This window comes from Fonsecaea pedrosoi, assembly GCF_000835455.1.
Source record: "Fonsecaea pedrosoi CBS 271.37 unplaced genomic scaffold supercont1.7, whole genome shotgun sequence".
In the NCBI taxonomy this organism is placed as follows: Eukaryota; Fungi; Ascomycota; class Eurotiomycetes; order Chaetothyriales; family Herpotrichiellaceae; genus Fonsecaea; species Fonsecaea pedrosoi.
Window position 1 is genome coordinate 192,265 of NW_013550609.1, and position 22,798 is coordinate 215,062.

General features: G+C 51.9%; 9 protein-coding genes across 9 annotated transcripts; 6 read left to right on the forward strand and 3 right to left on the reverse strand.

The window, feature by feature from the left end:
* Positions 1–843: 843 nt before the first annotated feature.
* Z517_10134 (uncharacterized protein) lies at positions 844–1,662 on the forward strand (the record flags this gene model as incomplete). The annotated part of the gene is made up of 2 exons (XM_013423747.1): positions 844–960; positions 1,030–1,662. The coding sequence occupies 2 exons, from the start codon at positions 844–846 to the stop codon at positions 1,660–1,662; spliced, it is 750 nt and encodes a 249-aa protein (XP_013279201.1).
* Positions 1,663–2,609: 947 nt separating this feature from the next.
* Positions 2,610–3,305, forward strand: Z517_10135 (uncharacterized protein; the record flags this gene model as incomplete). The annotated part of the gene is made up of 1 exon (XM_013423748.1): positions 2,610–3,305. The coding sequence occupies one exon, from the start codon at positions 2,610–2,612 to the stop codon at positions 3,303–3,305; it is 696 nt and encodes a 231-aa protein (XP_013279202.1).
* A 353-nt stretch (positions 3,306–3,658) lies between these two features.
* Positions 3,659–5,656, reverse strand: Z517_10136 (uncharacterized protein; the record flags this gene model as incomplete). The annotated part of the gene is made up of 1 exon (XM_013423749.1): positions 3,659–5,656. The coding sequence occupies one exon, from the start codon at positions 5,654–5,656 to the stop codon at positions 3,659–3,661; it is 1,998 nt and encodes a 665-aa protein (XP_013279203.1).
* Positions 5,657–6,450: 794 nt separating this feature from the next.
* Positions 6,451–7,813, forward strand: Z517_10137 (eukaryotic peptide chain release factor subunit 1; the record flags this gene model as incomplete). Its single annotated transcript, XM_013423750.1, has 2 exons — positions 6,451–6,571; positions 6,630–7,813. 2 exons carry the CDS (start codon positions 6,451–6,453, stop codon positions 7,811–7,813), a joined length of 1,305 nt encoding a protein of 434 aa, XP_013279204.1.
* A 969-nt stretch (positions 7,814–8,782) lies between these two features.
* Positions 8,783–9,943, reverse strand: Z517_10138 (uncharacterized protein; the record flags this gene model as incomplete). Its single annotated transcript, XM_013423751.1, has 1 exon — positions 8,783–9,943. The coding sequence occupies one exon, from the start codon at positions 9,941–9,943 to the stop codon at positions 8,783–8,785; it is 1,161 nt and encodes a 386-aa protein (XP_013279205.1).
* A 667-nt stretch (positions 9,944–10,610) lies between these two features.
* Z517_10139 (uncharacterized protein) lies at positions 10,611–11,471 on the forward strand (the record flags this gene model as incomplete). The annotated part of the gene is made up of 1 exon (XM_013423752.1): positions 10,611–11,471. The coding sequence occupies one exon, from the start codon at positions 10,611–10,613 to the stop codon at positions 11,469–11,471; it is 861 nt and encodes a 286-aa protein (XP_013279206.1).
* A 294-nt stretch (positions 11,472–11,765) lies between these two features.
* Z517_10140 (uncharacterized protein) lies at positions 11,766–13,802 on the reverse strand (the record flags this gene model as incomplete). Its single annotated transcript, XM_013423753.1, has 2 exons — positions 11,766–13,317; positions 13,366–13,802. The coding sequence occupies 2 exons, from the start codon at positions 13,800–13,802 to the stop codon at positions 11,766–11,768; spliced, it is 1,989 nt and encodes a 662-aa protein (XP_013279207.1).
* A 608-nt stretch (positions 13,803–14,410) lies between these two features.
* Positions 14,411–17,506, forward strand: Z517_10141 (uncharacterized protein; the record flags this gene model as incomplete). Its single annotated transcript, XM_013423754.1, has 2 exons — positions 14,411–14,610; positions 14,668–17,506. The coding sequence occupies 2 exons, from the start codon at positions 14,411–14,413 to the stop codon at positions 17,504–17,506; spliced, it is 3,039 nt and encodes a 1,012-aa protein (XP_013279208.1).
* A 364-nt stretch (positions 17,507–17,870) lies between these two features.
* Positions 17,871–21,692, forward strand: Z517_10142 (uncharacterized protein; the record flags this gene model as incomplete). Its single annotated transcript, XM_013423755.1, has 1 exon — positions 17,871–21,692. One exon carries the CDS (start codon positions 17,871–17,873, stop codon positions 21,690–21,692), a length of 3,822 nt encoding a protein of 1,273 aa, XP_013279209.1.
* Positions 21,693–22,798: the final 1,106 nt, after the last annotated feature.

A 22,798-nucleotide genomic window follows, 5' to 3' on the forward strand; every position in this document is an offset into this window, starting at 1 on the left:
TCTTGGTTGTCCTGTTTGCGTCGACTGCGGACCATCCATCAATGGCCGACAGCCACGCGTTAGGCCCCTGAACTACGACGAGTGGCAACGAGATTATGTGGACGAGCGGCGCTTTACTTTCTTGGGCCCAGCGCAGCGTTCCGGGTCGACTTGGCTGTCTGATATAGCTTGGCGCCGAGGTCGCCGTTGGATGCTTTTCACAATCTTTGTTATGGCTTACCGTGCTTGTCATACACCGCCATTCTTGTCCTTACCTCATCAACAGGGGCGCTTCCTTTGCGGAAGCCTCGGTCACCGTTGACTTTGGTCCCAAGACTTCATATAGGGCTTGGGCAATATGCAGTGCAGCGCGCCTTGCCCGCCCTCAACGCTGAGCCGCCCTTATTGTCAGCCTTTCATGAGAATGGTTACATACTCGTATTCTCCAAGCGCGACGTCGATGTCAGTATCTCTGCAGGCGTTTCAGCAGAGACGATGCATTACGCTGCTGGAACAAGCGATCACTTGGCGTCTCCGTGTGCCTTTAGGGAGTACTTGGTAGGCTGCGAAGAGACGGACTTCTCACATCCGTGTCCCCATTATCGCTGGCCTCAATGGCCACATAAAAGAGAAGCCATTTCCCCACATCAAGAGACTCATCAGACCTTTACACTCCGGCATACCCATATCGTCTTTCCTTTGTCAGTGCAATTACAGCTATCTTATATTTTTTTATATCTGTTACTCGTTGCAATAGCGGTCGTTCTATCTCACTGGTTTATTTCAGCATGTTGTCGTTGGCTTCCACTTCTTCCCTTCTCTACCTTTGCACTTTCATCACAACAGCCTGGAGCTGTCCAAAGCATGAAAATTACCAATCCCATCCTCATCTCGGACGAAGACAAGTCCGAGTCGACACTGGCAGGGAACCAAAAGACTGGAATTATGCACTGTCTGCAGACTGGGCGACCATCAAACCCGGTAATACTCATGTTACCCCTCTAGCTGCCAGCCTTGCTGACGTTTCCTGCAGAATACGCTCTGTGTCAGTCTGGTACCCATCAATCGCCTATCAACATTGCCCTAACGGAACTATCCCAATTTCACAAACCCAACTTCGAAGGGTACACAAACACCGCTATTCCGGGCAACTTCTTCAACTGGGAGTTTGCACCAGCCTGGACACCTCATCATCCAGAGGAAGAGGTCACCGGCCTCCCCAGCTTGAAGTTTGACGATCAAGAGGTCTTCATGATTGGATGGCACATTCACGCCCCATCGGAGCACCTCATTGGCGGCAAGCGAAGCCGCGCAGAGATTCATCTCGTTCATGTCACCGAGGACGACCACGAAGCCGCCGTCGTTGGCATTCGGGTGGGAGTGGGTCACACGGAATCTGCATTCATCAAGCAGCTGGGCCCAATGATCCATTTCAACGACACAGCGCAACTCGAAGGCTTGCCCGTCAATATGCGTCTCGCTATCGATGAGGTCGGAGGTGTCGAGGAGTTTTGGACCTACAAGGGCAGCTTAACCACCCCACCTTGTAGCGAGGGTTTGCGATGGTTCATCCCTAAGCAGGAGCTGCTTGTCAGTGAGCAGCAGATGGTCGAGATCCTTGCTGCCAGTCGGTTCTCCCACCGAGTCGAGCAACAGGTCTGGCTTCACGATGTTAACCTGTAAATGCAAAAAAGGTGTGGGTTCTACATGGACCCGGGTACCTGGTAAAGATGTACAGCCTCGCTTTGTTGCAAGATAACAGTTTTGGAGAGCTCTACATTGTTAGCATGGAGCATGGAGCACGGAGTCTTGGTTACTGTCTGTGTTCACTTTTGCTTTTCTGGAAGTCACAGCTTGTTGATGTGTTCACAGTCGCTACCGCAGATTGCACGCATTTCTAGAAAGCACATTAGATACGAACCATTATGGTATCGCCATGGGAGGAACAGTGCACTTTGTCTGTCACGAAGCTGGCTTATGCTCAACGTTTCCCAGTGCCATATGGCCGTTGACACCTTCACCAATACTATCTGGACCACGTCAAGCCTCTATTCACTGATGGTCCGAAGGTTGTTGCAAGACAGCCTTTCATATCACGTGTGCTATCTTCAAAATCACGTGAAAGTAGATACCGGACTTGATTGGTCAGCCTTGTGGTGGAATGTCAGCCTGATGACGTTCGAGAGAGATTCGGACATGTTGTCTTGGTGTCTTTGTTTACGAGGTGCATTCGACTTCACCCAAGCAAAACAAGTTCTTACTATAGGCCCAAGCTTCGCGAATGCTTATAACCCCTGTCTGAACCGAACACCGTCGAATTGAGACTCTGATTAAACTTGAAGACGTCGATTTGATCAACTACCATCAATCAAATGAAGGCCGCCCTTGATCAGGCCTTTGCCAGGGTACGCCGTCTCCCAGCTTCTCCTCTGTCTCTACGTCCACATCTACATGCCCCACGAAACTCCTCTTTTCGCCCGGTTCCTGTTTCACGGAGGCGTCTACACGTGCTAAACCGTCGGCTGCCTCGTCCCTCTTGTCCGACAAAGGTTCTCCAGCTTCAATCCGCGTTCCAGGGGTTCGTCGCGCCCTGGTTCTATTCCACCAACGCCACCTCTGCCGTCCAGACCATGCCAGCAATATCCACGGAACACCAAGGCGAAATCGCCCGCGTGCTCGACTACTGGTTCCCGCCGCCGTCATCGCCCGACAGCAATCCGACCGAGAAGTGGTTCATGCCTCCGGACGCGGAGCTCGTCGACTCGGAGATCCGAACGCAGTTCTCGTCGCTGGTCGAGCAGGCGCGCAATGACTCGCTCGACTCGTGGCGCTCGACCCCGCTAGGCTCCCTCGCCCTGATCGTCCTCCTCGACCAGTTCCCGCGCAATATCTACCGCGGTTCGGGCCTGTCATTCTCATCGGACGCAAAGGCCCTGGACCTCGCTGTGGTGTCGATCGCCAGAGAATTCGACCATTCGCCAGATCTGACGCCGCTCATGGCCATGTTCTTCTACATGCCGCTGATGCACGCCGAGAGCCTCGCCCACCAGGTCGCGGGGATTTCGCTGTTGAACAACCTCTCTACGCGCTGCCTCGCGGGGTCCTTCACGGCCACCTCGCCCCGCGCGGCCGTGGCGGTCGAGGAAGCCAACAAGTTCGTGAAGAGCTCGTGCAACTTTGCAAAGGCGCACCGCGACGTCATTCTGCGCTTCGGCAGGTTCCCCAGTCGGAACGCCGCGCTGGGCCGGGAGAGCACGCCCGAGGAGCTCGAGTTCTTGAGCCAGAACCCCAGTGGCTTCGCCATCTCGGGGGGAAAGTCAAACTAGAATTGAGGGGAGAAACGCATCGGGGTGGAAAGCGTGGGGAATCGGTTAGTTTACCATTTGACCTCGGAAAACCAAAAAAAAAAAGAATCAAAGTATCTCACGCCCATGTCATGGAGACTGTATAGACTGGTATGCGAGGTTCCTACACGGCTGTCAACACACTCTTGGAAATGGGTTTCTGGCAGCGGATGACATGCTCCTGTCTTTATATACAAGTGTATTATTATCAATTATCTGGCAAGACGACAATCCCTCCCAGGCCATGAAAAATTTACAAGGCTGTCTGTCGAAAATTTCCTCTCCCAATATCCCTATCCTCAAAAAGTATCTCTGTTTTTACTGATTGCAGATCGTCAAACCGAAGCCCCAATCTTGTGCTTGGGCAAAATAGCAAATACAGTCCCCAACACCGCCAGGGTGATACAAACCACCAACAAGATCCAGTCGAGGATCTTCTCGGCCAGCCCAATCTCCTTGCCCTCGGAGCTAAAAATGACCAGATAAAAGCTGACGGGCAGGATGATGCAGATGGTAAAACACAAAGCCGACCCCATAAGAGCCATGATGCTGTCAAAATCCGGAAAACCAACAGCGATGCCAAGTTGGATGATGTTGGCCAATATACCAATGAGGCCTCGGGCGGCGCGGTGTTTCAGCGACCGCTCACTGTATGCGCGCGCCTTGGGATCCATCTGGCGGAGGTCGATGTAGAGCTTTTTATTGAGCGTATCCATCACGGGCCGGTTTGAAAGTGGAATCTTGGTGATAGGGATGATGGCGATAAGAATGACGATGATGACGGATAGGACGTGAGGGTAGGCGGTCGAGCGGAGGATGTTAGAGGTCACTTCATCGCGTACCTTGTCGCCGAACATGAGATACCCCAGCACAGCCATAGACAGGTCAAGACCGTAGGTGAAGAAGTAGGTATACTTCAAAGCTCGTCCGTATTTATGTGGATGTCGCATGTCCTTGTATATGGCCGGGAAGACGCTATGACCACCCCACGGTGCCATGAATAGACCCAGGCTGAGCGGAACAGTCCTCCAGTCTTCGGGGAACGCCCAGGTTTGAGCCACGTCCCTCAAAGAACCAGGGGCATTGGGCTTGATGAGGCCATCTGCAAAGACAATAATGATGATGCCGAGACAGCAGAAGATGCCAATGACGCTGGTGACACTCAGGGTTCTGAAAGGAACAAAATTCAACGGTATGAGAGCAACAGCAATAATGACCTTCCACTCGATCACGGAGACACTAGGGATCAGAGAGTTCATACTGTCCGCAAACAGAATAATCAGGGCGACATTTGCAGCCGTCAGCTCCAAGATGAACAAGGCCTCAACAAAGTGTCTGCCCCAAGTATCAAACGCCAAGTAAGCGATGTCTCCGTACGTGGTTGAGCCCGTGTTTGAATCCAAGCACTTTGCCAACAATCTAGCGGTGTATGAGGTGCCGATGGCAGCAAGAGTCAAGAAGGAGAGACCGATCACCCATCCGGAGTACCTGATACCCAGTGGCAGGGCCAGGATGCCAACTCCAATCAACACATTCGTGGAGTTGAAGACGGTCATAGGAACGGTTGACTCGCCGACTATTCGCTCCATGACTTCACCATCGGGGAGGACTTCCCGTTCAATGTGTCGTTGAGGTTCTTCCTTCAATGCTTCTGGCTCCTGCAGTGCTCTCCTGCTGGCTTCTTCCTGCTCCATTATAAGGATGGTCGCTCGTTGCCGAGCAGTAGCTGTCAACTTCGAAGAGATACTTCCATAGCTTGTGCCCAGCTCATTCGGCAGTAACGAGCCTGGGACGAGAGAGCCTGTCGTGGATTTGAGGGTTTGCCTGCTTTCAGTAGGCAAGAGAGCAGACTCTTCTGTCGGCTCTTGATTGCCTGGCGCCCGTTCATCCTGTAGGGCTGACTCGTTTTCGGCACCAAAATCATATTCTTGCAGCTGCTGTCTCAGAAGTGACCTATTGGCCGCCGCCGTACTCTGTTCAGGAGCACCTGGAGCTGCCTCTTGATCGGTTTCCGAGAAGCTGATCGAGTTCCTCCGCACCGGCGTGATTTCACGAAACCCTGCAGCTCTTTGGAACGACTTTGCAAAATTGTCGATACTATTGGGTCCACCCATCTGCATGAACTGATCAATTCTCTTGCCAAACGATGATCTGCGTCGCAATCCTCCATGCTCTTGGCTCTCCGATGGGAAACGGTGTGCTGCTGGGGTAGACGAGGAGAGATTGTTCTGCTGCTCGTCTTCGGGCACAGACTCGAGGGAACCGAAGGACGACGCACGACCACGCTCGTATGCATCCCAACTTGTGGGAGCCTGTCTAGGTTTCGAGCTCATGGCGAGCAGAGGGCAGGGAGTAAAGATTCAGAGGTGTAGGAATGACGTTAGGAATCTGGGTTCACAATCTGTCGTGTCAAATCATGTCTCGTAAAGCTCTTGAGATACACAGTAAACAGACACAACAATCCACGAAACCTCCTGGGCTTAGGCGGACAATAATACCGAGTACAAGCAGTTCTTCAACGAAGAGAAATTCGGGACCAGAGGAGAGAACGAATTCTTCAGATTCTGAAGGATAGGCAATCTACTTCAAATCATGAGCTAGTGGTAGATCATGGAAACATTCATTCTTAACCGACGATAACCAGCAGCGGCGAAACCCAAGGAAGCTGTTTCTTGATAGCCAGTGGGCAAAGTGGAGCGGAATCGCAGTTTGGTGGCGGCGGGGGAAGTTTCTGCTTGATAACGGTAACGGGAGATTCACGTGACTCATCCAGGACTGGACATGACTCGCAGCGCTTGGAACACACTACCGAGCCAAACAATTGTAGGCCAGGCGGGCCCGCTTTACCCAAATCATAGGTGGGCAGCACCGCCATTCCAGTGCCTAAACTACTGGACTGCCAGCACAGCACCGCCTAGCCAGCCAGCCCACCACCACTCCCACTGGACGACCGCTCGTCTCCAAAGTATTGACATTATTTCAACGCCACCCTTGGTTTTCTCGCTCGACATAGACTCAGATTTCAAAACACTCCTTCGCCTGCTTCTCCCTTTTGCTTACTTTCTACCATTGTGCACCGTTTCCCACCACCAGCAGGCACGTCTCTGCTCGGTTTCCGCCCGCAAAAATGAGCGCACCTCAGCAAAACGAAGCGGAAAAGAATATCGAGATCTGGAAGGTCAAGAAACTTATCAAACGCCTCGAAGCGGCCAGGGGCAATGGCACCTCAATGATCTCCCTCATTATCCGTGAGTCGGCACCTATAATGACTGTACATCTTCTGGCTCACCACTGACTCGTCCATAGCACCCAAGGATCAAGTCTCTCGCGCTGCCAAAATGTTGGCTGAAGAATTCGGCACTGCCTCCAACATCAAGTCTCGCGTCAACCGTCTCTCGGTCCTCTCCGCTATCACTTCCACCCAACAGCGTCTGAAGTTGTACTCCAAGGTTCCTCCGAATGGCTTGGTGGTATACTGCGGTGAAATCATAACCTCGGAAGGAAAAGAAAGAAAGATCAACATAGATTTTGAGCCTTTCAAGCCCATCAACACCTCTCTCTACCTCTGCGACAACAAATTTCACACTGAGGCCCTAAGCGAACTCCTCGAGTCTGACCAGAAATTTGGCTTCATCGTCATGGACGGCAACGGCGCTCTCTTTGGGACTCTGAGCGGCAACACCCGAGAAGTCGTTCACAAATTTTCCGTCGATCTGCCCAAGAAGCACGGTCGAGGTGGTCAGTCTGCCCTACGTTTCGCCCGTCTCAGAGAAGAAAAGCGACACAATTATGTGCGAAAAGTCGCAGAGTTGGCTGTTCAGAACTTCATCACAAACGACAAGGTCAACGTTGCGGGCCTCGTCCTTGCCGGTTCCGCCGACTTCAAAAATGACTTGAATCAGTCCGACATGTTCGACGCACGTCTTCAAGCAAAAGTCATCAAGGTAGTCGACGTGTCGTATGGTGGTGAAAATGGATTCAATCAAGCCATCGATCTCGCCTCCGAGACTCTTGGTAATGTCAAGTTCATTCAAGAGAAGAAATTGATTGGCAAGTATTTCGAGGAAATCAGTCAAGACAGCGGTCGTGTCTGCTATGGTGTCGAAGACACATTGAAAGCTCTCGAACTTGGTGCGGCCGAAACACTGATTGTTTACGAGAATTTGGACGTGACTCGCTGGGTTCTGAAGGCCTCGGACGGCTCAGAGAGGATTCTGCATACCACCAAGGCTCAAGAAGCCAATCGCGAACAATTCATGGACAAGGAGACCGGTCAAGAAATGGAGGTGGTTGACCAAAGCTCGTTTCTTGAATGGCTCGCCGAGAAATACAAGGACTTTGGCGCCACCCTAGAGTTCGTTTCGGATCGCTCCAGCGAGGGCAATCAATTCGTGAAGGGATTTGGTGGTATTGGTGCCATTTTGCGCTACAAGGTCAACTTTGAGCAGTTGATTGACGCTGATGACGAAGACGAATTCTATGATGATTGACAATTCAACGACCTCGCAGGAGAGCGCGAGGAGCATCCATCTCCAGGCCTTGTCCAACAACCACCCAAGTTTGTTGACGGCAGCTTGACGGCAGCTCCGCGCTCTCCTGAGCGTCCTCGCGACGCCCCAAAGTCCCAGCCGCAGCAAGCAGGGACGCATCTGGAAAGTGCTTACACCAACGGCAAGCCACAATTGATTCGACTAAACGGATTGGGCACCAAGGACAGTGCCTTCACGCGCGCTGAGCGAGCAATGAAGCCGCCAGCAAGGCAGACCCTCGACCTACGCCACGGTAAGGCATCATCTACAACCCACTAAGAGACTTCTTGACATCTGACTTGGGACCGATCACAGGACGTTCCAACCTTCGGAACATGGCCATGGTCTGAACTGGCCACGGCTTTCAGATCCCACAATCTTCGTCATCTTCTTCGACAGCCAGCGCAGTGGTCGTCAGTCCAACTGAGCCGCTGACACGAGAGGATCGGATCTGATTTAAGCCCAACGTCACAATCAATGTCTCAGACAACCGCGTACACCGACAAATGAGCGAGCGTCCGACTTTACTCGCCGCACAGAAAGGAGAGTGTGGCACGCACCAGAGACGCAAGAAGCTCTCGCATCACTCCGAACGATGGAGTTGAATGCTTTGCGATATTGGTTTTTTATGCGATTGAGCTGGTCATTCGTTGAACATCAAGCTCAACTTTTGTTTTGTCCTCACCGGAAGTTCGCTCTCAGGCTTCAATTTGCTGTGTCCGAGATTAACGAGTCGGTCCGTGTTCCTCGAAGGGATCACAGTCGATAACCCTGTAGCTCGAAACATCTTAACAGCAAATAGCAGCCGCGGGCCACACAGACTTTGTTCAGTGCAAACGGATTTTAGATAGTCACTCTTTCTTCGAGACCTGCTCACAAGGTTTTTGAATGCGATTCACTTCAGTCAGATCAAGTTGTACTCCGTCACTGTCAGGCCTTTGATTCGTCTTCTTGCTGATTCCCAGGTGATTGGTCTACAAATCTCCCTAGATATCTTAAAGTCTCGGTGAACTTGCCGAGCTCACTGAGCATCTTCATGAGGTTGGAGTTGCCATTCTTGTCCTCCTGTCCTCCCCGTGCGTCATCCCTAGCCAATCCCACGTCCGCAACCGCACGATTGTGTTGATCTGGGTTTGCCTCCTCACACTCCACAAAGAACACATACTGCCAGGTCCGCGTCCTGCTTGGTCGGGTGTCAATGCTCGTTAGGTTGAACCCGTAGTGCTTGAACACGGCCAATGCATCGGCCAGACTGCCTGGTTTGGAGTGTGGGATGGTGAATGATATCAGGGACTTGTATCTTGAATCGTCGACGTGGTTACGGGGCAAAAATAACGATGCGTGTAAATCTTCCGACTGCGTCTGGCGGTTGCGGTTGCGGACGACGAGAAATCTCGTAGTGTTCAACCCCGGCTCGTCCTCTATGTTCTCTGCTAAGCATAGTAGGTCATGCTTCTCACCAGCGATTTTTGGGCTGATTGAAGCGCTGATCCCATCTGTCACCGGAGTCTTGCTTTTCTGTTGGGATTCTCGAGCCACCAACTGAGCAGCGGCAGAGGTACTTCCCACATCAATGCGCTCCACAACGTTGGGAGGAAAATGTTTAGCCAAATAACGGTTACATTGGCCCCAGACTTGGGGATGCGTGTACAGTGTCCGGATTGCACGTAACAAGTCCCCCTTGTGTTCGTCTGACAGAGACTGGGATGAAGTGGTGGCTGACCTTGGAGAAGGCGAGACAAACAAGCAATGGTGTACAGGGAGATAATATTCCGCGCAGACTTCCAAGTCAGGATAGAGCATTGGGGTATGGCCACACCGGGCTAATAAGTCAAAGACCGGAACGACAGAGCCATTGGTGCTGTTTTCGAAAGGGACGACTGCAAAATCGTAGCTTATAGTCTGTTCAGAAGCTTCTGTTGCTTGAATAGCCGAGAAAATGACAGGGAAGGAGGGGAGTGGGTGTAGAGAGATAGTATGCCCAGACGACGATGAGGCTCGAAAGACTTCAATGGCTGCTTGGTGGGAGAATGATGCCTCAGGTCCCAAGTAGGCAACATTGAGTGTGGTTGCGTGATTGCTATCTGCCATGTCGGGCCTCTCAATTTCGCTTTTGCTTGCCTTGGACGGCAGTGCAGAGGCCGTAAAATGCAGAGAGTAAAATTGTTTGTATGTGGTTTGCATTTCTTCATCTTGCACGTGACAAGTAGATTTTGCGCTTGAATCAAGTAATACGCCACGGTATCAATATTTTCACGTGATTATCTGGTACTGCGTAAAGAACCGTTGACTCGCGATATGCTACTGTCACCGTCTCTTAGGTTGTCGACGACAACCATATCGATACACTTCTGATCTTTTCTGCACCTCCATCACACCTAGGACTGGTACCCTTACAACAGGCTGGAAAGAGTTGTGACTCTCCCTATTTTCACATGTCTTTTGTTTCATGCTCAGTCTCAATATGATACGACACTCTTGATACCATCAAAGCACCATGCTCTCACTCGACCACCGCTCTCCCTGGAAAGGTAGGACATAGGTAAGCGTTATTTGTGTCTTCGTGCAGAAGATCGCCGGTGTGAGGCACTGCTGGCACATCCATTTCGACAAGAATGCAATCTCAGTTCTCTCTCACCATCGCCGCTGCTCCCCCTCCTCCGCTGTCTGGATGCCACCTTCCTCGCGAATTCCACGGCCATCGAGCTTATCCTGCTGTCCTCGATGACTCCATTTGACTGCGACTAACATCAATATTATGCCTCATAAATCAGTTAGAAGAACTCTAGGTATTGAACCACCAGACCTCTACAGAGAACACTGGCATCCGGATCGCAAGAACATTGAGCGCGAGGAATGCAAAGTCTTCCGGAAAGAGCAGAAACTCCTGATCTGCGAGCTTCAGGACGATCTGCCGTCCTCGTCGTCTCATACGACAACCACCTTGTCGTCCGCCTCTCCTAGAAAATGGTCCTCTTTCTCTCCCATCCGGCGGTTGTTCAAGAGGAGCAAACGCCACCACAGAAGCCAAGCCACATCCCACGATGACCACTCCCGATCCAATATGACTCCGCGGTACAAGATTGTCGGCAAGATTTACCCGTCAGACAAGTCGACTGGAGTCTTCAAAAGCGTGCCCGCTGGCTTGTTGGCTCTTGAGCCCGTCTCCTCATGTCATCCCGAGTTGATCCATGATGTACGACACTACCTTCGACAGCGTCCTCATAGACAAGACTGGACGGTCAAGGGCGCCTTGCCAAAGTCTGGACAAACGCCTTCGACCGCTGTCGGAACTGAAAAGGGCCTATCATGGCGTTCGCCAGAGCTCGCAAACCGCGGCTGCTCCACGTCTCCGGCGAGTCGGCCACCCGATTCCCGCGGTCAGCGTCGCTTCGTTCTCCTTGAGCGCCGCGTCAGATGTAATTGCGAGGAGTCATTCCATCCGCGTCACCGTCTTCGAGTCTTCTACAAGCTAGGATACGTACCAGATCCACAGAAGGCGGCCGAGGCGAAAAGGAGGACTGAAAGGATTGAGAGGCAGAGGGCTCGTACGACGATCGCTCTGAGCACTGCCACCATCGCTTGCGGAGCGGGAGCCGTAATAGCGGCTGGTACTTGAGAAGAACAACATATCCGCAGTCGTTTTTCCTGTCATGGGCCATGTACAATAGCCCCGATAGAGAACGCAGACCATGTTCGTCTCGCGATAGGTAGCCTTGATTCTATTATCCTATTCTACCATCTCTTCTAGTCCAGGGCCATATGCTCTCTCTTCCTCCCAACCCCACGCGCTCGAACAATTGCTCACCGAATACAAATACAACAGAGCCCAGGCTGTTGGGTCATCGAGGCGGCGCAGGAAAATCTAGTTTTCCATCAACCGTGGGTTGTCTCAGATGTCAGTGTTCCCTCATCACAACGGAGCAGTCTCCCTCTTCAACCACCTTGTGGTTCTCTCGTCCTTTTCAAAAAACCCACTGGTCTTCTCCCACACTTCCTGATGATATTCGTTCAACCAGACCTTCTCCTCCGAATCCAGAAGACTGGGATCAATCAATTTCCTACACATGGGGACCAGAGTGACATGCTCAAACCCGATCCAGGGCTTGTCTCCGAACTTGTGGTTCGTCTTGGCCTCGCGAGCCATCATCATATTCTCGATCCGAATGCCGAAGTTGCCGTCTTCGTAGTAGCCTGGTTCGTTGGAGATGACGTTGCCGATGCTGAGTGAGACTTCCGAGTATGCGGCTCGCGTGCCAATGCCGATGGGGCCTTCGTGCACATTGAGGAAAGAACCCACACCGTGGCCGGTGCCGTGGCGGTAGTCGAGTCCCTCGCGCCAGAGATGTTGGCGAGCGAACACGTCGATGGCGAATCCTGTGGTGCCTTTGGGAAAGACTGCTCGGTCCAAAGCTATGACGCCCTTGAGCACCAACGTGTATGCCTTGATTTCCATATCGCTGGGAGTTCCGAAATGTAATGTCCTCGTGGTGTCGGTGGTCCCGTCGAGGTATTGGGCTCCCGAATCACACAAATAGACGGCATTCACGTCAACTATCGAGCAATTGCCCCTCTCGGGTGAGTAGTGTATCACGGCTGCGTTCGGCCCCGTTGATGAAATAGTGTCAAAGGATAACCCGACAAAATGCTCGCCCTTTGCCCTGATTGCTTCGAGTTTATCTGCTGCCTGTACTTCATCGAGCCACGATCCACTCTGTAGCTCTGCTTCTAGCCAGGCGAAATATTCAATCAGCGCAGCACCATCACGAATGTGGCATTGCCGCATGCCTTCTAGTTCGATGGAATTCTTGATGGCTTTCGCATCAGCAAGAGGACTTCGAGACTCTTCGACCTTGTCTTCGCCCCCTAAGCCGAGATAGAGCGCCCAAGACGATTTGTTCGACAGCAGAAGCTTGCTGGAGCGGGGTTTCGCAACTCCGTTAGCTTCAATCTCATTTACTGCGGTTTCGGCAATGCCCATGAGATCGCCAAAGAGGTCATCGTAAGGTTTGATTTGGACCGTCCCATCGAGGTGTTCTCGCACTTCGTTGTCTAGCTTGGCCGAATCGATATACAGCGTAGCCGAACTCGGTGTAACCGTTGCATATGAGAAGAACACAGGGTTATACGGGATATCACTGCCACGGAGGTTGAGAAGCCAGGCGACCTCGTCAAGCATTGATACGACCATTCCCACTGCCTTCTTCTTCTTCAACTCTTTGCGGAGCTCATCGAGTTTCTGTTCGTAAGGCTTGCCTGCGTATTTGTCAGAGAGAACAATAACCTTCTCTGCCGGCCTAGGTGGCCTGTCTGTCCAAATCTTATCGACCAGGTTCTGCGAAACTCCGACCAGGGTTGCATGTGACTTCTTTTTCAGTGTTTCACTGAGTTTGCGAGCATCAATGGCTGTAATCACGGTAGGGTCGACGCCGACAGTTTTGCCGCCTTGTGCCTGCTCTGTAGTCCTAATCTCAGCTCAGTCTTGCACATATAAACGCTCAAAGGGTTCGCACCATTCCTGCCAGGTGGGGACATCTTCCATGCCCTGCTTCAACAGCAGCCAGTTTTCATCGAGCTGCTTGGAAGCTTGATTGAAATAGCGCCCGTCCGTCGATAGGGCAGCTTTCTCAAGTGTAATGACAGCCGTGCCCGCGGATCCAGTGAAGCCAGAGATGTAGGCCCTCCTCGCATCGCACGGTGCAATGTATTCCGACTGGTGACTGTCCTCCGAGGGGACGATGTAGATATCAAGTTCATGCTTCCGCATCAATTCTCGCAGCTGCGACAGACGCTTCGTGGTATCCACCTTTTCCATATCGACGCTTCGTTGCGATCTTGAGAAGGAAAAGGACCGAACAGATTGTGTAGGGGTGAGGGTTGCAGTAGGTATTTGCGGTCGAGGCGACGTGGTACGCAGCAAAGACGAGAGACGGAGGAACGGCCAGCGCATTTGAAAAGAAGGCACTATGAGAAGAGGACCATTCACACTGAGCTATCTCAAAACCAGTCTTTATGCCGTGTCACGCGTATCAACTTGATTCGTGCCATGGCACGCATTGGCTTATGCCCAACTAGGCAAGCGTGCCGAATATCTTTTACCGACGAGGCTGCAGCCTCGTGATAGCCTGCGACTTTCTTGTGCCTGAACCTCGTCCCATCCGCCTTTTCACAAGGCTTTGCCCGTATGTCACTTTCAACTTGCTCAACCACTTGCTTGACACTTGAGAGAGACCAGACGCACATTCACAGCGTAATGTCTGTTTTTACGCATTTTTAAAGGTTCTTTGTGCCTGCTTGGGTTATACGGCAATCACTGGACACATTGCGAATGTCCGAGCAGGACCTCGACTAGTTCAGGCATTGATCTCTCGTGTGGGCATTTGACTCTCTAGGTTGATCCATGCCTCGTATAGGCCATACCTTCCACGCTTGATGCTGTCACGGCACATTACAGTTTTCTGGCACACTAGTAGGGCGGCAAACGCAGCTTGACCACTTGGAAATTGTTCTCCTGCGCTTGCAGCAGGATGTACTATTTGCTGCCGCGTTGCACATATCATGGAGCAGTTGATAAGGGAACTTTATCAACCTACTAATCAACCGTCACCAGCGCGCATCAATGAAATCCAGAAACAAATTCAGAGGCTTCAACGAGAAAAGTCAGCATGGCAACTGGCTCTGGACCTTCTTCATCATGGAGAAGCCACCATACGATTCTATGGTGCCTTGACCCTGACCATCAAAATCAATGCTGACTGGTAAGAGACCAAGAATACATTCCCCTTCCTTGCACAATCCGCTAAAGCGATTTTCAGGGACCAGGATGGCTTGGACAAGGATGAGCACATGAGAAAGTACCTGCTTGAAGCACTAGTACGAAATTACATTCGCTTAGTGATTCTCTCAGATTCAAGCTTCGTCCTCCAGAAACTCGGTTCGACTCTTGTCACCTTTTTTGCAAGGCCAGATTCCGGCTGGAGCCTCCCATTCAGACAGGTGCTGGCCTCTTTCCTCCGCAGGGACTATGTCTCTGAAGATGCTCTGCCAGACATGGATCAAGTTCTGGAAGCTTGCGATGACTGCTCGAACAATGAGCTCAAGGGAGTTCTCCTAATCGCTACTATTATGGCGGAGGACTTGAACGGTCGCTCTTCCAGCATTTTGGACCAAGGAAAGCTCAACAATCTCGTGGGGGATAGTGCGCTAGACGTATGGCTTCTCCTGAGGTATTGCGTCAAGCGTGCAATCGATCAGCAGCTGGCAGAAGCACCGCCAGAGCAAGCAATACCAGCCCGATCGGAAGACATGGTCCAGCAGGTAATGAAAGCCATACCGTACTGGGTCAGCATGATCAAATATGCAGAGACTAGCCAGGCGCGACGAAGTGAAAGCATCGCCAGAGAATGCATCGCGACAATAGTCAACTATCTCGACGATGAGTTCTACACAGGCTCGGTGCTCCAAATGCTCATCTCCTTGGAGAACTCTTCAGGCAAACTCCTTCGACAAGCGCTGCCGAACTTCCCAGCCAGTATTGTCAGTTCTCCCAAGGCAAGAGAAATGGTCGATCTTCTTCTTCAGGGGGACTTTACTGCCGATGCAGTTCTTTATGTTGATCTTCTCGAGTCAATCATGAGTCGCATCGACATCGCCAAACCTGATTTCCTGCACGATCATCAGTACAGCGTGGTGATCCGAACTTTCCAGCAGCTTCTCTCCTGCGAAGGGGTCGCTGTCATTGAGGATCCAGTATGCCAAATCGTTTTAGAGAGGATCACCGAAATTATGGAGGGTTATGCTGACTGGGGAGATGTGACCGAACCAACCCAGGCGTTGCTCAAGGGGTTAGCGGCGAATGCATGCGAAGCCTGCCTCCTTAAGATCAGAATTCCGGTCGAGGAGATGTCCAGCGAGACCCAAACTTGGGATGCTGATGACCGAGCGAAGTTTCAAGACTTTCGTTACGACGTGCAGGACTTTTTCCTCTCGGCTTACATGGTTCTCGGGAATGCATTGGTTGGGGAAATCGTTAAGAGCATTCTTGTGCAAGCTACACCTCCGGATTGGAGCACCTTTGAGGCCGGCACGTTCAGTCTGATGGCATTCTCCGACACCATGTCAGCCAACCCAGACACGTACGATGTCCTCATTACTACAGTCATGGGGAGTCCGGCCTGGAGCTATCTCCTCCAGTCCGCCAACAATGTTCCAGATCGGGCGGTGCAGACTGCTATCAGATTCATCGCAGAAAATGTGGGATACTTCCAACGGCATCCCGACAAACTGGTTGCTATACTGAACTTTCTCTTCTCTTCGTTGCACTTGCAGGCGTCAACGTCTGCTGCGTCACGGGCCATATACAGCCTGTGCGACTCTCACCGACGAATGCTCAGTGAAGGATTACCTCAGTTTATGGAGTCGTTGACCTCGATAGGAGACATCGGCGAGACAGAGCGACATCGCATATACGGGGCCGTTGCGGCCCTCATCCAAGCATTGGAAACCGAAGAAGCCAAAGTCGAGCCACTGTCATGTCTCCTTGCGCCCATTGGTCACGCACTGGCTACCCTGGATGGCAAGGATGGCGATGATGCCGACGTCTTGAGAGGCTGTGTTGACATTATGCAGACTCTGGCCTCAATCGGCAAAGGCCTGCGTTCTCCAGCCGATGTACCCGTGGACTTGGAAGCCTCGAGCCCGGGTTCTTCAGATTTTTGGACAAGCGGTCATGGCAGCATCGTTCAGCAGAGTGTACTCGCCATGTACCAGGCAACTCTGCAGAGAGCCCGACCATACAGTGACAACGTATTTGTAGACGCCTGCTGCGACTTCATCAAATCCGGATTCACCGAGGAGCATCCGTCACCCTTCAAGGTTACCGATCCGACCGGACTCGAGCTGGTCAAGCAGTTCATCACTCTCGATAACCCAAGCATCGACAACACAATGGCTTGTGCCTCTAGTTTCCTGGCTTCTGTGTCACCACAACATCTTCCCACCAGCGTCAGCGGCCTCTTGTATGCAGTCATTCCCATTCAGCAGCACCTTCTGTCGACATACCAGACAACAAAGAAACTCCCAGATAGCGATTTCCCATCCAGTTCGCTGGAGTTCTTGGGCCGCTTGCTCAACAAGTGGGGTGCAACGTGGTTTGCCATGCAAGACAGTCAAGATACAGCAGCCGTGTCCGTGGAAATGGGCTTGATTGTCATGGCAGACGCTGACACGCTCCCGCGTCGACTAGCAGCTGGATTCTTTACAGCTCTTGCAGAGGTCAGTGGGCCGGACAGCGGGTTAGAGAGCGAGGTGAGTGCACGGCTCAAAGGGGTGCTTCAAATCTACGGGCCGCGAATTCTCTCACTTGTGCTCCACCTTTTGGGAGGGGAATGTGCGCGTTCGGAGATCGACAGCCTGACCGAAACCCTCAAGAAATTCGTGCAGAAACAGTTCATGTTGAGTAAAGCTGTGCTCAGAGAAGCGATCAAGCAGGAGTCCAAGGTTATGAGCGACAAAGCCCTCAGCGCCACCACGCCAGAACAACGCAACCGGTTTGTGGCGCAGGTGGAAACACTACGAGGTGCCAGGAAAACGAACGATATTGTAAAGGACTTTTGGATCGCGTGTAGGGGTAGTGGATTTGGCTATATTGCCTGATTGTAGGTGCTGCGGGTGAACGAGGAGTAGAATCAAGAAATAGAAAGAATACGAGACACTGAGATATCCAACGAGGGGGTAATGATGGAGTATAGAGTAACAAAGAATATCTCATAGGAGTTGCTGGTAAATGTGATGGATGTGGCCCCCATTGGAAGAACGAGGAGAGGAGTTCATGATGAGGTGCCTGCGTCTCCAATTCTCATACAAGTCGCGATTCATCTTACACTTTCCGTTACATACGCTCAACCTCCTCGTTGACCATGTTTTAAAACTTGGGCCTGTGCAGGCCAAATGCCTCTTTCCCTTTGCATCTGATCAAAGATGCGACTCTCCTGTCCTGAGCTCTGTAATTTCCGCCACTATGAGCGGTAACAATCCTTATGCCGTCAACGGCGGGTATGGGGGACTTCGCCAGTCCAACGACTCCAACCCATACGCCCCTACAAACGCTCCCAATTCTGTCTCCGGCAGTCGCTACGCGGATCCATATCTCAATGCACAGAATAACGGTTCCTCTCCCTCCGTCAACAGTTTTGGTTCTCAAGAGCGCCGGCGAAGATCAAACCCATATGACCAGCGCGACCGAGATTCGCCGAGTTCACTGCCCTCAACGCTGTCAGGTCAGGGGGGAGGAGCAGCAGCAGGAGGAGGAGGGGGATATGGGGGAATGCCGCGTGCAAGATTCGGAGACGGGCCTGCTCCTTCGAGGAATGAATATGACCATGGAAGAGCAAGGGATCCGCGCGAGCACGAGCAGAGGCAGCCAACCCCATCGTTCCGGGAGAGGGAGAGAGCGTACAACGAGGGCCAGAGAGCATACAATGAGAGTCGGAGTCGAGATGGCAGAGAGATGCGAGGACAGATGCCTCCTCCGTCCAACATTCCCTCGAGACCGAGTCAATCCGCCCTCAACCAACAGGCGCCCACCAACGGTTACACTGCTCCCCAGAACTACCCTCCTCCAGACACGGCCAACCGACATTACTCTCCGCGACGTCCACCAAAGAGCATGGACGAAATTTTGCGGCACATACAGTCCAATTGGAAGGATATGGAGGGTGACGAATGCGTCCCCGTGAAGATGGCTCTTCGGCTCATGGACCCCAGTTCGTTGGGCCTTGCCGACAAAGAGGGGGACTTTGCCAACACACACGTCGACCTACAGAAGTGTTTAAAGTCTGTGGTCAACGAGCATTATGCCGACTTCAATAGCGCTGTGGGCACCTATCACAAAATCCAGAATGCCATCCGCGACAGTCAAAGTCGTGTGAGGCATTTGAAGCTCGGCTTGATGAACGTCAAGGACGGCATGCTGACTACTCGGCCGGAATTGAGGACGCTGGCCGAAAAGAGCGGCGAGCTGGACGACATGCTCGTCACTCTGAGCAAAATCGAGTCCTTCAAGCTCATACCGGGAAAGCTGGAAGAGAAAATCAGTGAGAAGAAATTCCTCGGTGCTGTTGACATCTTGATGGACAGCCTCAAAAACATTACGAAAAGCGAGTTTGATGGAATTGGCGCCATCTCGGATCTTCGAAGCTATTTCAACAATCAAGAGAGTACCCTGTTGGATATTCTCATCGAGGAGTTGCATGATCATCTCTATCTCAGAAGTCCTTATTGTAAGGACCGGTGGAAGGGGAAGAAAGCCAATGGAGAAGACAGAGATCCAAAAGACAACATGATGGCTGTGGGCATCAATGCTTGGGATCGACCCTTCAGCCACTACCTGAGCAACGTCGACCTCATGACACCCATGGTGGAAGATCCCACGAAGAATCCTGAAACCGACACTTTCTACTATATCCACATGATTATTGAATCGCTCAACAAACTGGGTCAACTCGGGGAGGCTGTTTCGAGAATTGAGCAGCGAATGCCAATCGAGTTGTACAAGGTCGCGGAGAAGACTAACCACGACATTGATGCCAAATATCCCAGTCATCTGAGAGCCCAGTTTAACAAAGCGAACCGAAAGACATACTCGTTGCAGGTGAATGATGGGAGAGCACAAGTGTTGTCTGACTTTCTGTGGACCTTGTATTCCAAATTCGAAGCCATCGCTGAGAGCCATCGAGTGCTGCACGAGGTAATTGGAGGCATAGCAGTCAGGGAGAAGGCTAGCAAGCCGGACAAATATACCACGGGCTTCAAAGAGCTATGGAAATTGTATCAGATGGAGATGCGGTCGATCCTGCACGACTACCTAGCTACGGACGGCGATCACTTGACGTTGCGGTCTGGATTGGGCGGCACCGCCAACACCGACGTCTTTGCTCGACCTCAGCGGGACAGGAACAAGAAGATGTTCCGCCTGGCGGAGATGGACCAGAAATCTGAATCCATGAAAGCCGAAGAGGATGAATTGAACGAGATCCTCAAGAGCTCTGTACCAGGCCTCGTCAGCAAATCCCGGGGCAGGGATGGGTCGGATCTGATAACAGACCGCAGTGGACAGGACAGCTCGGTGGCGGCTCACAAGTTGTTGGTCGAGCCCGGTGTCTTCAACATGACCATCTTGTTGCCTCCGTCCTTGACATTCCTCCAGCGCCTGAAGGATATTGTACCCTCGACGGCACATATCCCCATGAGCACATTGACCACGTTCCTCGACGACTTCCTCATCAACGTGTTCCATCCTCAGCTGGAAGAAGCAGTCACGGAGCTCTGTGCGCAAGCCATGATTGACCTGGAAGCCTTCTCCGAAGACACGCAGTGGACGAAGCATTCGCCGCATCCGATCTTCAAAGGCACAGTATCTTTCATGGCATTGATCCGCGCCTTTTCGGGGATGCTGAGCTCGATACCTCAGGATCAAATATTCACCCAACTCCTCATTGACCAGCTTGTCACATACTATGACAAATGTTATGGTTTCTACAAGGCTCTAGTGAGTCGTGTGGCGTCTTCGGACAACGACCAGAATGGCAGCACCACCTTGTCGACCAAAACCGCGGCGTCGCTTGCAGCATCGGGCGACGTCCATGATGTCGCACTGGAGCTGCTGAACTACGACAAATCGACCAACAAGAGCATGTCGCGACCCAGCATGATCGCCAAAGAGGTGCAGACTCTGCTTTCTACAACCAAGACCAACCCGCTCTCTGCCTACGACATTATCTCCGATCCCAAATCAGTTCACCAACTTTCTCTGCTCTACAACAGCATGCAATGGTTGGCCGCCGCGCTGGCGCAGATTCGACATGTCGAGAGCGGCACGCATACGGGGCTTTCACATGCAAGAAGCGGTTCACAAAACAGGAGCGTGCGGCGGTGGACATTGATCACCAGTCTACGAAGTGGTGGATCCAGCAAATCGCCCTCGTACCCTGGCGCTGTTGTGCCAGTTTTCCTGCCTCTCACACCCGAGACCACCATCCCTTTCGACACGGTGGTGTCCTCCTTCCGCTCACTGGCACAGACGTGCCTGCTGACCCTCCACATCGACGTCCGGTGTGGTATCATCCACCAACTATCGCGTACGTTACGCGGGCCTGACTCTAATACAAGCCCGACCTCGCCTTCGGACAACCGAGACTCTGCAGGTGCTCCACCTCTCGATTCGGGACTCTATCCTTATGTCCTACCTTCTCCACCGTCTTCGGCATCCCCGCTGATCCTCGAGCTCAACAATGATCTCATTGCTTTCGACTCCAATATCGCGTCCTTCTTGGGCACCCGAGAGAGGAATTTCATCCTCAGGGGGCTTTCACAGCTGGTGGACCGCTATCTTGTGGCCGCTGCAGATGCGATCGGGGTCATGAATACAAACGGAGCAGAGAGAGTCAGGATCGATACCATGGTGGTGCAGCAGAATCTAAGAGCGATACTTGCGAACACGACGCACAAGCGACGAAGTTGGACCAACGACAACAAGGACCCGGCTGGTCTTGGTATCTCAGGCGCCGATGACACCGACGCAGATAACGACGACGGGCTGCTCACTTCGTCGAGTCGATACTTCGACCTCTTCCTCACCGGACCAGATTCGATCCTCCAATACGTCCGGGACTGCAAGTCGCAGGAGAAGGATGTTGGGTACACATACGACGAGTTGCGTACACTGGTCGAGTTGTGTTTTAGCGCAAAGTTGAGGGGCGAAGACCGAGAGGAGGCCATCAGGGCGAGAAAGGGGTTACAGGATGCACTGCTAGAGCTGGGCGAGGGAATGTGGGACAGCTGAAAGCTGGCGTGAGAGGGTATGCCAATGTCGCCTTTGGAACGAGGCACTGCGGATTGCGGAAGAATTTGTTTTGGGATTTTCGAACATAGCCAGCCAGCCAGCCAAATTGGTAACTACCTAGGTACCCAAGTATACGGGGTATATTCTGACGGTATCATGTATCATTTACTCGCCAATTTGGTTGGTATGTATGTGTGTATGTCTATGTATGCAATGCATGTATGTCTATGTGTCTATCTATCTCGCTCTATCTATCCATTATGGGGTCGAAGTGAGCTTTACATAATACGTATTGTATGTATGTATGATGTATGTATATCTGTGTGTACTCCAATATATTCCAGTGTCTTATCTACATATTTTGTTATCCCCTTCTTCTTTATCTGTAATTTATTTTCACGGTCGTGACAAGTGAGGAACCCATGTGTGCTTTCGTGCGCAGCTGTGCGTGCAAAGGCTGGAGAAGGAAAAGGAAGAAGGAGAAAGAAGAAGGGTGTGAGACTACAGAGAGGTACCGAGGACAGCAAGCAAAGATCCATAATACATACCTACAGATACATACATACATACATACATACCTTAGCAGGTAGGACACACAGATAGGACCAGGTACTGTCGGTAAGCAGGCCAGGGAACAGATCTACAGACCTGTCTCCTATAATAGGAAGACAGCCCCTTACTTTACCTATCTATGCCTCGACAATTGTAGTCTTAGCTAGAACTAATATCTGCTGCATCTCCCTGCTATTCGATCTCTTTTTCGTCTCCCTCTGTGTGTGTGTCTTCCCTTTTCCAACTCTCGAAAGTGGGAATGACTCGAGCCTCTTTTATATTCCCCCCTTCCCCATGCTCGTGGAGTTTGACTGTGCTTTTTCCTCCATAAACCCCCATCCTTTGTATAGAGGGATTGTCTTGGTTTTTCCTTTCTGTCTTTTTTTTGTGTGTGTGTTTTGGGACGTATTCTTGTGATCCTCTCCTCTTGACGACCCCCTTTTCGCATTTACTCTCTCGTCTCTGCGCCCACGGCAGCCTTGATGTTCTTCCTCGTGTTGATGAGCATTCTCGATTCGGGCGCAGAGGTTTTAAAAGGATGGATGTTCCGGCAC